General features: G+C 41.4%; 2 protein-coding genes across 4 annotated transcripts in view; one reads left to right on the forward strand and one right to left on the reverse strand.

The window, feature by feature from the left end:
• Window positions 1-13381, forward strand: part of CenG1A (Centaurin-gamma-1A) — a 528156-nt gene that overhangs the window by 359163 nt on the left and 155612 nt on the right. The window lies entirely within an intron of this gene.
• LOC136858322 (RNA polymerase-associated protein LEO1) overlaps window positions 1-13381 on the reverse strand; it is a 50995-nt gene that overhangs the window by 27537 nt on the left and 10077 nt on the right. For 2 of the 3 annotated variants that reach the window (XM_067137774.2, XM_067137772.2), the window contains exons 2-3: window positions 13014-13102; window positions 7870-7962 (exon numbers count right to left, since the gene is read on the reverse strand). In XM_067137774.2, coding sequence (XP_066993875.2) covers window positions 7870-7962; window positions 13014-13102 — 182 coding nt within the window. The remainder of the gene's footprint in view (window positions 1-7869; window positions 7963-13013; window positions 13103-13381) is intronic. The other variant, XM_067137773.2, reaches the window with a different exon arrangement.

The raw sequence follows: 13381 nt of genomic DNA on the forward strand, positions 1-13381 counted from the left end.
AGCGTGAAATCTTTAGGCCTATTATGGCATCCAGTTACTGATCAGTTTCTCATTTGTGACAATCTGTATTCAGACAGTCCCTATCATGCTGACTCTCATGTAACTAAACGAAAGGTCTTATCTGTTATTGCATCAATATTTGATCCACTTGGGTTGGTCAGCCCTTTGGTAATTTCTTACAAGGTTTTTATGCAGAAACTTTGGCTAGTCAATCTGAACTGGGATGACAGACTACCATCTCAACTAGTCAGAGAATGGGAAGAACTTCACGTTAAGCCACAGGCAGTAAGAGAATTTTATATTGAGCGGTTAGTCACATGTAAGGGACCCCCTGTTGATATACAAATTCATGGTTTTTCTGATGCTTCAGAACAAGCTTATGGAGCTTGTCTTTATGTACGGTCTGTCGACAAAGGGGGACAGACCTGTGTCAGATTATTATGTTCTAAATCCAGAGTAGCACCGGTGAAGAAACTGACACTACCAAGACTTGAACTGTGTGGAGCGCTACTACTTGCCCGACTACTCCACAAGACCCTTCCAGCTTTGTCTCTGCCAGTCAGCAAGCTGTACCTATGGACGGACTCCACCATTGTCTTAGCCTGGATCGCATCTCCTGCTACTCGCTGGAAAACATTTGTGGCCAACTGAGTCTCTTCAATTCAAGAATACACTCACAAGGCTGAATGGAGACATGTTCCTACCAGTTGTGATCCAGCAGATTTAATATCCAGAGGTGTTGCTCCAGAACAACTACGAGGTATGAACCTGTGGTGGCACGGACCATCCTGGTTAACTGAGCCCACTGAATCATGGCCAGACACAAGCTCAGCCCATGCAGAAGAGGAACTACCCGAGTCACGAAGCACACTTCCTGTAGTTATGTTGATAGGTACAAACTGGGATGAACTTATGCTGAAGTACTCGTCACTGTCCCGACTGACTCAAGTTACTGCATATTGTTGGCGATTTATTCACAATAGTGCCAATCCTCAAGACAAGAGGTTAGGGATATTAAGTACGCAAGAGCTGCAGATGGCCTTGCACTCCTGTATCAAAATTGCACAACAAGTGTGTTACGCTCAAGAGATAGCCAGTCTCAACTCTAAGTGTTGCATTTCAAGGAAGAGTAAAATTGCAGATTTACATCCTTTCTTAGATGATAAGGGAATGCTAAGGGTAGTAGGAAGACTAGTAAATTCAAAACTACCTTATGACACTAAGCACCGGCTTATCCTTCCTCCCCAGCATGCTCTCACAAACCTTGTTGTGATGGCAGAACACATTAGGCTTTTACATGCAGGTACTCAATTAGTAATTGCATCATTAAGAGAAAGATTCTGGATTCCTACGGCTAGGGCAGTTGTTCGAAGAGTCATCCACAAGTGCCTGACCTGTTTTAGATTCAAGGCGTCAACAGCTGAACAATTGATGGGACAGCTCCCTGTTACCAGAGTGCAACAGAGTCGCCCATTTCTTAATGTAGGAACTGATTATGCTGGTTCTTTCTTCGTCAAGAGGGGAAATGTGAGAAGCAAACAGACAACGAAGAGCTACATTGCATTGTTCATCTGTCTGGCTACCAAGGCTCTTCACCTGGAGGTGGTGAGTGATCTCTCTACTGATGCCTTTATGGCAGCCCTGAGGAGATTCATAGCTCGACGTGGGAAATGCTCCATCATCTATAGTGATAATGGGACTAACTTCATTGGTGCCAATAGAAGAATGCAGGATCTCCAAAGACTATTCCTTTCAACCAGCTTTTGTGAAGAGATAAGGAATTCATTAGCGATGGAAGGCATCACGTGGCACTTTATACCTCCCAGCTCTCCACACTTTGGCGGACTGTGGGAAGCAGCTGTCAAGTCGATGAAGTACCATTTGAGAAGAGTTGCGGGTAATGCGCTACTGACATTTGAGGAGCTATGTACCCTTACTGCACAGATAGAAGCCTGTCTTAATTCTCGCCCCCTATCTGCCTTATCTAATGACCCCAGTGACCTTAATTATTTATCACCTGCTCATTTCCTAATTGGTGCCCCCCTTACAACCATCCCTGAGCCTGACATTACTGACCTGCCCATCAACAGATTGTCTCGATGGCAGCGTATCCAGTCAATGCAGCAGCAGTTGTGGAAGAGGTGGTCTGCCGATTACCTGAACTCACTGCAGCAGAGGAAGAAATGGACCTGCCCCAAGGAGAACCTAGCTACTGGAACAGTTGTTCTTCTGAAGGAGGACAATCTTCCTCCTCTCTGTTGGAAGTTGGCTGTGGTGGAGACTGTTCACCCTGGGAAGGATGGACTTGCACGAGTGGCTACCATGAGAACAACCAGTGGTTTTTTAAACGACCTGTTAACAAGTTAATTCCACTACCTATTGAGAACTAAACAAGATCGTTGTGGCTAAAAAATTATGTGTTTCATGTGAATATTTTTTCTTGTTCATTTCAGAGTGTAATTATGGTGTTGTGTGTGTGATTTGAACTGAGAACTTATAGTGTGCTTAATTCATACTGCATAATAATGGATGAGGACACAGTCAATCTACTTAGTACCTTCTGTTAACAGTGTGGAAATATTTTGTTGCTTATGTTTCTTCTTTTGCCTGTGTTTATATGTATATTTTGTTGAATGATCAACTCATTTTGGTTACTGTACATGAACTCTGTATGTCAGTGCCTGTGTGATATTTGAACTGAACTCTCATGAGGGCATATCAGGCAATTTAATTCGGTTGAATCACGGTGATTCAACGGTGGGGAGTATGTTCCGGCCTAGCTATGGCTAGACCACCTAGTTGCTCGCTACCACTTCCTAGGACAGATAGCAGCACCCTTCAGCATCCAGCCGGAAGTGGTGTGGATGGAAGGGGATGAGAGACTGTTATGCTTGGGTGCCTCGAGCGAGAGGACACGAGAACATGTGACTGACTATTACCGAGGGCATCAGCCCATTAGTACTCAGTATTATGTATTAATAATGTGTTATAAGTGTCGTAAGTGTAATAAATGTTGTTATTTAATCAAGTGAGTGATTTACGTTCAAAACACTCCATATTCGGCGGATGCCATCTGACCTTTTTTTTTTTCCATCAGACCAGATAACATAATTCCAGAATTTGTTCTCCTTATTTATATGCTCGTTAGCGAATGCCAGTCTAAGCCGTCTGTTTTTCTACTTACATAATGGCCTTTTCCGAGGGATTCTTCCATTGTACCCATGCCGATACAGGTTCCGATGGATGGTGGAGTTGCTGATAATCTTTCCTGTTCGTTCCTCGGTGAGTTACCTCAATACTGGTACACTTAATTTAGAATCTGACTTTATCAGCTGAACAAGAAACCGTTCTTCCCTTTCAGGTAAACACTTTCTCCTGGGTTTCCTTGGCGTGTTCTTAATAGCGCCTTTGTATTTAAATTTATCAACCACATATTGCACCGTACAATCTGTCCTATTGACCAGCTGTCCAATCTTTCGTAAGAAAAATCCTTTAAGTGCCAGTTTATGTATACTTGACTCTGTACGCGTACCCAAGTCCACCACACATACATTAGGAAGGTGTAAGGCACTTGACCAATCGTATGTCGTTACTGAGACTTTTCCGTACATCGCAAACAAACGGTGCACATCATTCTGTCTATGTGTACGAATACAACTGGTACAGTACACCCGTTTGTCGATGCCGGCACGTCAATATCAAACCTTCCTGCCTGAATGTAAATAAGTATGGTTTTGACTAACGAATTAATGTTGACAAACCCTGTTTTTACCCGTAATGTACGTTTTATTTCAGTTTTTCAATAGTTAATGTGAATATACGAGACTTTATAAGAAATTGAAGCCTGTTCGAATAACAAAGGCACATACTGTAGCTGTTTGCACTTGTTTGCTGCTGGGGTAGACAAGGTCTGTGATCACCCCATTATTCATTTACAGTATGTGGACGTTCATAGGGCCGGCCACGTCAGGGATATCTACCTGGATCTGAGCGCTGGCTCGAGATCCTCTCAGCCTATGTGATTATTCATTACTGAGGAGCTATCTGACGGTGAGATAGGGACAGCGGTCTAGAAAGCCAAGAATAACGTCCGAGTGAATTCGTCGTGCCGACCACACGGTACCTTGTAATCTGCAGGCCTTCGGACTTAGCAGCAGTCGTTAGTTGGCCAGGAGTTTTTGAGGCTGTTGTGCCATGGTTTGTTCGGACGTTCATAGTGAGTTAATTTGAGATATTATTCTATGCATGGTACATCTTATGTAGGGTATTATCTGTGTACCTCCGGGTAAGAGGTCCCTATACCGCGGGGCTATCTATCCCCTATGAACGTCCACATAAATTAATAATGGGGCGACCACAGATGTTCATCTTGAAGTGAAGGGCCGCTATTCCACTATCTGTAAATATTTAATTTTGATATCTTCTCTGGGAACTTACGTAACTGACTTTCCAGCCAGTGCTGTATCACACTTGAAGTTATGCAGAAAGATAATTAATTTCTTTAACGGATCCGAAATATTGTTACACTGCTGTCGCATATGCTTTCCTTCGGAATTTCGTTGTGAGAGTCCACTTCTTGGGAACAGAACCTATTAAAACTTCTGTAACTTCGAACGAGAAACAGTGTTGGTGGATATAATGCGTTCTGGGATGGAAGAGAACGCAGCTTCTGTCGCTGCGCGGATCTTAAGTAAATTCAACACATCTTGCTCACAGTAGACACACCATGAACAATTCGTTGAATATCGTATTCTCGAATGTTAACACAAGTTAAAAAAATACGATTAATGTATTGTAGTCGGTAGTCGCAGATGTTCATTTAACATTTGGGACTAACAGGGAACACATCGGGCGAGTTGGCCGTGCGGTTAGGGGCGCGCGGCTGTGAGCTTGCATCCGGGAGATAGTGGGTTCGAATCCCACTGTCGGCAGCCCTGAATATGGTTTTCCGTGGTTTCCTATTTTCACACCAGGCAAATGCTGGGGCTGTACCTTAATTAAGGGCACGGCCCATTCCTTCCAACTCCTAGGCCTTTCCTATTCCATCGTCGCTATAAGAATTATCTGTGTCGGTGCGACATAAAGCCACTAGCAAGAAAAAAAGTAAACACGAAAATAAACGATTATATAAGAAAACCGACCGAATACCGTATCGTATCCTGCTTTTTCAGTAAATATTGAGGTGAATATCTGGTACTCTCTTATATAATTTAAAAATACAGCATTTTATTAACTGAGTTTTTCTGAAGTATTCAGACGATATTTTTTTGCTCAACGGTTAAAGTAGTTGGTGATATTCTGTACTCAATTTGGTGTTGTTACTGCCCTTAAAGGACTATAGACTTGCTGTCCAACCAAACGGTCCACACATATTAAGATGCCCTCACCCGTAGGTTGTTTGTAATTCACGATCGACTTCCCAGAAACGTATCAAACGGCTCCTTGGCTCTTCTCACGAGGCTCCGTGAAACCGGTTCCAAACTTAAAATTAGAATTAAAATCCTTGCACGATCCATGAATACAACCCTTATCCTACAGGTATATAAGGCACATTCCTCGTGTGTGAATGTGTTTTGAGCAAACGTAGACATTTGAGCTATTGTTACGCTTTTTGGGAATACAGTTAAACTGTTTGTCCTTAAATGAACGTACTTAGTCCATCGCTATGGTCAAGGGGTGAGCAAGTAGGTTCTTGTCCGGTTGGCATGAGTTGCCTGAGTTGATTGCTGACTCAGCCGTGAACCTAAGATTGGTTTCAAGGACTGGATCAGGGTGCACTCAGTTTCGAGTCACATAATTGAGTAAATAAATGGCTTAAAATCTCACCCTCATCTGTCCTAGAAGTGGCTTAAAATCCCAGTCTCCATCCCAGTAGTAGCTTAAAATACTACTTTCATCTTTCCTAGAAGTGGCTTAAAATTCCAGTCTTCTTTATTGAAGTGGCTTAAAATGTCACTCTTATCCTTCCTAGAAGTGACTTAAACATTTCAGTCTCTATCCTAGAAGTGACTCCACAAATTCCTTTCTCCGTCCTAGAAGAAGACTAACATCTCATGCTCGTACTTTGTAGAAGTGGCTTTACATTTCACTCATCCATCCTTCGCTCCGGCGCATTTTAAGACCAATATTGATTGAAGAGCCGTCAAAGACGTGGGCCTAGTGGTAGTATTAGTAGCGGTCACTTAAGAAAGATGATACTCTGAATATTTCACAAGGAAATTACACAGGTATTTGGTTAATTGAAGGCATCCATTGAAATGGCTGTGAAAGAAGGACGGGTCGAACTGGAATCCTTAGCGGATCTTCCCGTTTCTCACTGCTTGCTATAATATACGAAGGCCAATAGCTAGATGATTATTCCAAATACATAAGTTCGTGTGGCTGTTGGTAGCCCGACGCTTGTAAGGTAGACCCTTCGAAGAGGGTGGACGGCGTCTTCTATGTATTACGAAACTACGCCGTAGTGTGGCGGAGGATAGTGTTGTGTGTGTTGCAGGAATGTTGAGGACAGTACAAACACCCAGTCCTCGAGCCAAGGGACTTACCAGTTTTTAATATGACCGAAGATCAAGACGCTGACCGTTCAGCAGTGGAGACGGCCTTCCGAAGTAATACAGACAACTAAGTTGCAACAAGCAATTGTACCACCACTAGGTAAGGGACATAGGACCACATACAATACCATACAATTCCAGTGGCGCCGCCCATAGATTTAGGTTTAATTCGGTAACAAAAGTTTGTAGCACTACACAAACACATTTATTTTTCCATCGTCAGTCGAACAATGAATTTACATGCTTCAGTTATGGATGAACTACGAAAAAACCTACTTCCACAATTCATAACTACTTTAGTACGAGGTTTCCTGATGTGCCATTACCATATCGGCAACAGTTACGAGAGGGGGAAAAAATCAAATTTGAAAGAATGGGGAACATGGAGGTGCATCAAGATCCGACCGGCCACGTAATGTCCGTAATGAAGAAAATGCTCAGTTGCTCAAGCAGTGGTAAGTCCTCACAAGTCAACGAGGAAGGCGTCTGCTCAGTTGGGCATATGTCGAAGGAGCCTGCAGAGAACCCTAAATGATGCAAATTTTAAGCCTTTTCGCCGAAAATTACTTCACCCATTCTATGAGGATGATTATGACAAAATACTTGAGTTCTGTGAGTTGTTTACAATTTGGAACGAAACAGATCCAACGTTTTTGGCGCTTGATTTTATGGACAGATGAGGCAATCTTCAAACTAAATCGACGTACTAATCGCCATAATTGTGTTTATTAGTCCAACACAACTCCTATGAGATACTGGAGAAAAGCTCAGTGTTCCAGATATTTCTATCTGGGGAGAAATTTCAAGTATCTGATTAAAAGGACCGTATTTTTCTCTAGAAACAATTACATCAATAGCGTATTTAGAAATGCTGCAGAACTTTGCAGTACCTGAGCGGGAAAATAACTACATTCAGTATTTCATTTGGCTACAAAATGGAGCTTCACCCCATTTTGGATTGAGCGATCGCATCAGTTTGGATAACACTTTAACATAGTGAATCGAATGCCGTGGGACTATTGATTGGCCACCATGCTCTTGTGATTTTGCGCCATGTGATCTTAGTCTATGGGGAATTGTAAAGAATGTGGTGTTTTCTGTATCGCCAGAAATATTAGATGAACTGAGAATGTCCGCTGAAAATGTATTTCTTGCCATTTATGAAGATAAATCTTTATTGTCCCGTATTTATGAATCGGATGCAAATCATTGTATAAAATGTATTGAACAAGGTGGCGGACACTTTGGACAGGCTTTGTCTTAATGGTCGCATGGTATGCTGGAGAAACTGACTGTAGAAGGTTTACTCTCTTACTTGAAAATAGCGGCGTCCTCGGAGTCATCATGGCCTGTAGGAACTTCATCTCCCTCCTCTCTGATGTCCTGCTCCTCTTCTATGATTTCATGGCTGAAAGTATATACAGAAAGTTGTAAAGCCGCTAACATTGGAAAGTGTTCTTCACAAGCTAATGTTAATATTTTTTAGGTTTGCATTTAGGCCTACCAGAACTATCATATTATACGCTAAGCTTTCTTCACTCGGTGGAAGTTTAGTCCTATTCTAATTTCCACCCCCAACCTCTCCCTTATTTCTCTCTCTGCGCTGTTTGCTCTTATACGTTATCACTAATTTAAGATTAGTTTAGTAAACGGCGAGTTGGCCGTGCGGTTAGGGGCCCGCGGTGGTGAGCTTGCATCCGGGAGATAGTATGTTCGAATCCCACTGTCGGCAGCCCGAAGATGGTTTTCCGTGATTTTCACACCAGGCAAATGTTGCGGCTGTACCTTAATTAAGGCCACGGCCGCGTCCTTCCAACTCCTAGGCCTTTCCTCTCCCATCGTCGCCGCAAGACCTATCTGTGTCGGTGCGACGTAAAGCCACTAGCATAATAATAATAATAATAATAATAATAATAATAATAATAATAATAATAATAATAATAATAATACAACTCTCATTAATCCACCATAAATAACTACCCCTCTAGTTATATTATACAATAAAAAAGATAATCTTCTAAATGGTAAGATTACCTCAAGCTAAATTATTTAACATTTTCAATAAAACATATTTTTTTAAATATGTTTAGGTTATCTAAAACATCCCAACGTACCAGTTAATGTTAATACTACTAGAACAAAAATTACATATGAGACTGTTTTGAAAATTGTATCTGTTTTATGTATCTCGCGTCAACACTAATCTCTTGTTCGTAATCTGGACGGTTTTTGCCTTCTTCGCAATCTGAACTGTTCGCAATCAAGACACAACCGAACAGCCTGACTGAAAGTTCGTCAGCAATTTCGTTCGGTTACTCGGGAATTCCGAACACACGCACACTTCCTATGCGTTGGTATTGTTTCAGAGCATCAGTTTTCCGTTTAATTTCATCCTGCTCTGCTTTCAGTTCAATTTCCCAATTTTTTATATCCATTTTAAGTTCACTAATAACCTCAGTATTGAACTCCAAGGTGACCTTGAGTTGCTCAACCTTTGTGACACTTTCGGTTATTGGGGTTATTGTTTCCACGATAGCCGAGATAATTTCTTTGAACTGTAGAACTTCCCTTACCTGTTGAACATTACTGTCTGCGAGGGTCGCCTCATTCCCGCTTCCTGCTGCAGGTCCCGCCTCGGTCCTGGTTGTTCCTCAGCCGGCGGCATTTTTCTTGTCTTTTCCCATCACGGAACTCTGTTTTTGTGTACAACACTGAGTGATGTGAAATAAACAGCACACACTCTTAAAGTTGAGATTCACTACTACGGCTTTACTACACCTGCTAATCAACGAAAACTGGGAGCACATACACACAGTTGTTACAACGTTCCGCCACGACACTTTCAAGCAGGTTACGAGCTATCGTGGTTTGTAAATTGTAAATGCTAGCAGTTGCGTGCTCCATGTATTAGCACTAATCTAAGAAAAAATATGAATAAACAAACAAATTCTTTGAATTCTGAGGAGGAAAGTTAATTGGCCTTCAAAGGTTGTGTTCAATATGAAAACCGACAGCTTCAATACAAGGACTGATGCACATGTTTTAGCATTTTATGAGAAATTTCGATGCAGGCAACAGTAATACGTCGTTTCATATCATCTGGTGTAGTCAGCATGTCCTTGTAAGCAGTGTCTTTTAGCTTTCCTCGCCGGACTGAGTGGTACAGACGGTTGAGGCGCTGGCCTTTTGACCCCAGATTGGCAGATTCGATCCTGGCTCAGTCCGGTGGTATTTGAAGGCGCTCACATACGTCAGCCTCGTGTCAGTAAATTTACTGGCACGTAAAAGAACTACTGCGGGATGAAATTCCGGCACTTCGGTGTCTCCGAAAACGTCAAAGTAGTTAATGGGACCGAAAAACAAATAACATTATTATTTTAGCTTTCCCCAAAGAAAAATCTAAAGAAGTCAAACCTGGTGAACGGGGCGGCCAAGCTGCAGGTCCTCTTCGTCCAACCCAACGGTTGGGAACAATCTGTGAAGACAAGCTTTAAAAAAATAGTACTATGCACTGGACAGCCATCATGCTAATACCACATGTTCCTCACAGTTTGCAGTGGAACGTCTTCTAACATCTATGGAAGTTGATCTGTTAAGAGGTTGAGATACGTTTGAGAATCTAGTGTTTCTTCTATGAAGAAAGGGCCTATGAGCTGACGGTTCAGTATTCCACACCATGGATGCTAACGTTCCATCTGACGAAGGCAATGGGAATTGTTCACGGATCAGTAGTGCATGTTTCGGAGGTGTAATTGGTCATGATTTGTAAATGTTACTTCATCATTAAACAAGATGCATAATACATGCGGTGTATATTGTCGTAATGCCCATGTACAAAAGGTAACACGATTCTCAAAATCGTTTCCATGCAGTTCTTGATGGAGAGAAACGTGATACGGATAACGTGGAGAACCCGTAGTACACTTGCTTGACTTATACCACTTCCTCGTGCGATTGATCAGGAACTAACGTGCGATTCTACAACCACCGGCGCTAGAACAATAAATTCACCCTCTTTTCCAGTCACCTGTTTGTTACTGTTACGTCTGCTAGGTGTTACACTTCTGGTTTCACATACTTGATTGAAAAGGTTCACAAATAATTGTCGATGTGGGTGATGACTATTGGGATATTGTTCCGCGTACAGAGCGCAAGAACGAACAGCACTCCTACATAACTAATGTGGGTGGGGGACGCAGATGGAGAATACACCCACGGTATCCCCTGCCTGTAGTAAGAGGTGACTAAAAGGGGCGACCAAGGGATGATAAAATTAAAACCATGATACTACTTGTAATTAGTACCACCGCGCAGGGAACCGCAGGAGTCCCTTTTACTTGCGCGTAGTACCACTATGTTAGGTACACAATAGGTTTGTGATTAGTAGCGACAGTGTGTGCTCAGGATGCATTTTACAGTACCTGTGATTCGTACCACTATATGAGCAAATACAGTAGAGACAATACGCGACACTTACGGATTTAGCCTTGTTAAAATGGGAGACAATTCGACGGTGGCGCTCCTAGTGACTTGACCTGAAAAGTCGCGCTTAAATTAAAATATCAATGGAAATGAATATACGAAAATGGATAAATAAATTACGTCTAGAAAGAAAGTATTATTGAGATATTAACTTCGAAGTTGCTAAAGCAATTCTGGATAAATGAATGAAGAATTATTTAAAAGGTTATTATTTAAAGACTGAAATTAGACATATAAACAAGATGTGAAATGGACTGCTGTGAAATGGGTTGATCTTTCATTTATTCATTACTTTTTTTTTTGCTTTAGCATTCCTGCCTGAACTTTTACGGTTAGATTTGTCTTTTTTCTCATTTAAAAAACGTTGTATCATTACATTAAGACACTTGTCAATAAAAATATCGGCACATTCCTTACACACGTGATGCAATGAATTAACATTTAAAAGCTGGACAATTTTCCTCTTAACATGAAGCCTAAAAACAGAAAGACAGTTATATAATCCCGGCTTTAATCTGAGAAGAGGGATAAAAGAAAGAAAAGTATGAAAATGTTGTCGATAGTGATGCTTTGAGGAATATTTACGTACAATTAGAGTAAAAAAGTAGCATACCCTTGGCTGTATAGTCGAGGATTTTTAAAGTCGCTGGCCTGGAAATGATCTGAACAGATCTTATAATTCTTACATAAGCGTAACGTCCCTTCTTTCTTGTACACCTTATCCAAATCACTTCTGTGACATTTCAAAACCCACAGATCACACCTACAACAAAACATCGGTATTGAAGGTTAACTGCTGCACTATACAATAAAATATACGTATTATATTTTAAGCCAGTTAAAATATGGGTCGAGCAGGTCAGAAGAGTATGAATTACTATAAAAATCTCTTTGTCACTGGAAGAATATATATATGCAAACACAATATTATTACATTTTCTTGTCACGAGGGAAGCGAAAGAAAGACCGCGCATTCTTCTCTACTTCATAGTTACTGCAGTCAAACACAGCACATACCTTTCCCCTCATGTTGAGAGGAGATATCAAGGAATGACACACGCTACTATTTAATTATGTCAACTCAATGAAAACGCATAAATAACACCAAAAACTTCACACACAAATGCACGTGCTCTTATGACAGAATCAGTCAATCCGCTAGAAAGAGCTCTAATAGCTGTCCCTCGATATCTCGCTGAGTGTCGCGTATTGTGTCTACTGTATTTGATATGAGCGACACCATGGTTCTGCCTTGCCTATGATTACTACCCACTATGTGAGGAACACCACGGGATAGTGCGAGTCCCTGTGGTTAGTCCACTTATGTGAACACCATAGGTTTGCGTTGCATGCATAGGTTTGCGTTGCCTGTAAATAGCGACACAATGTGCGAAACACCATAGGTCTGTGTTACATGTGCGCATTACATTACCTGTGAGTAGTACGATAATGTGTGGACTACCGCGAGTCTACGTTACTTTTGATTAGTACCGCAATATTACAAATACCATGGTTCTACTTGCCTAGCGATAAGTACCATTATGAGGGGCTGATGACTTGGCTTTTGGACGCCTTTGGACTTAAAGCGTCTTCGATTCAGTATTATGCTATAGACTCAGTCCCTTGGTCAGTAATATTATTGTTTCACGCCAGTTTCTGTAAATGCGAGACGGATCCACTGATTGTTGTAAATTCATATCAATCCATTCATTCTTCGTCCTCACGTTTTGAATTCTGGTCAGTGGAGGATTTTGGACTTTTAATTTGTCATTCCATTTCGTCTCATTTCGTACCATTAAGGGCCGATGACCTCGATGTTAGACCCCTTTAAACAGCAAGCATCATCATCATCATCATCAGCAGCAGCAGCAGCAGTAGCAGCAGCACCCCTACATCTTCATACAACATTAACTTCTATAACGTTCTCACACCGTGATTGAAAATCAGTGGTGTCAATGAAAGATGTGAATGACTTACCTAAATGAGGAATCATTCTCAGGAGCATCCTCAAGGAGGAGAGATGCTGGAGCACTTCTTGCTAGGGCCACCATGGCCAGCACTAGGAACTGAAACAAGGAGGCAAGTTTATATTATTATTAATAGTTACGACTACGGGGCCCGAATTTGCCTGATCATGTCACTTTTGCCAGGCCCCTTGCTTTCATGTTTCCTATGCGACCTTACCTCAGTTAACTATTATTTTCTTGCGAGCCGATTATATTAGGTTCGCAAGTATTTATTTTCCTCTCTTTCATTGTTTTTTTCCTTTTTAGACGTGACGTTTAATAATAATAATAATAATAATAATAATAATAATAATAATAATACATTATCGTTATAGATTG

Source organism: Anabrus simplex, chromosome 1 (assembly GCF_040414725.1).
Source record: "Anabrus simplex isolate iqAnaSimp1 chromosome 1, ASM4041472v1, whole genome shotgun sequence".
Classification (NCBI taxonomy): Eukaryota; Metazoa; Arthropoda; class Insecta; order Orthoptera; family Tettigoniidae; genus Anabrus; species Anabrus simplex.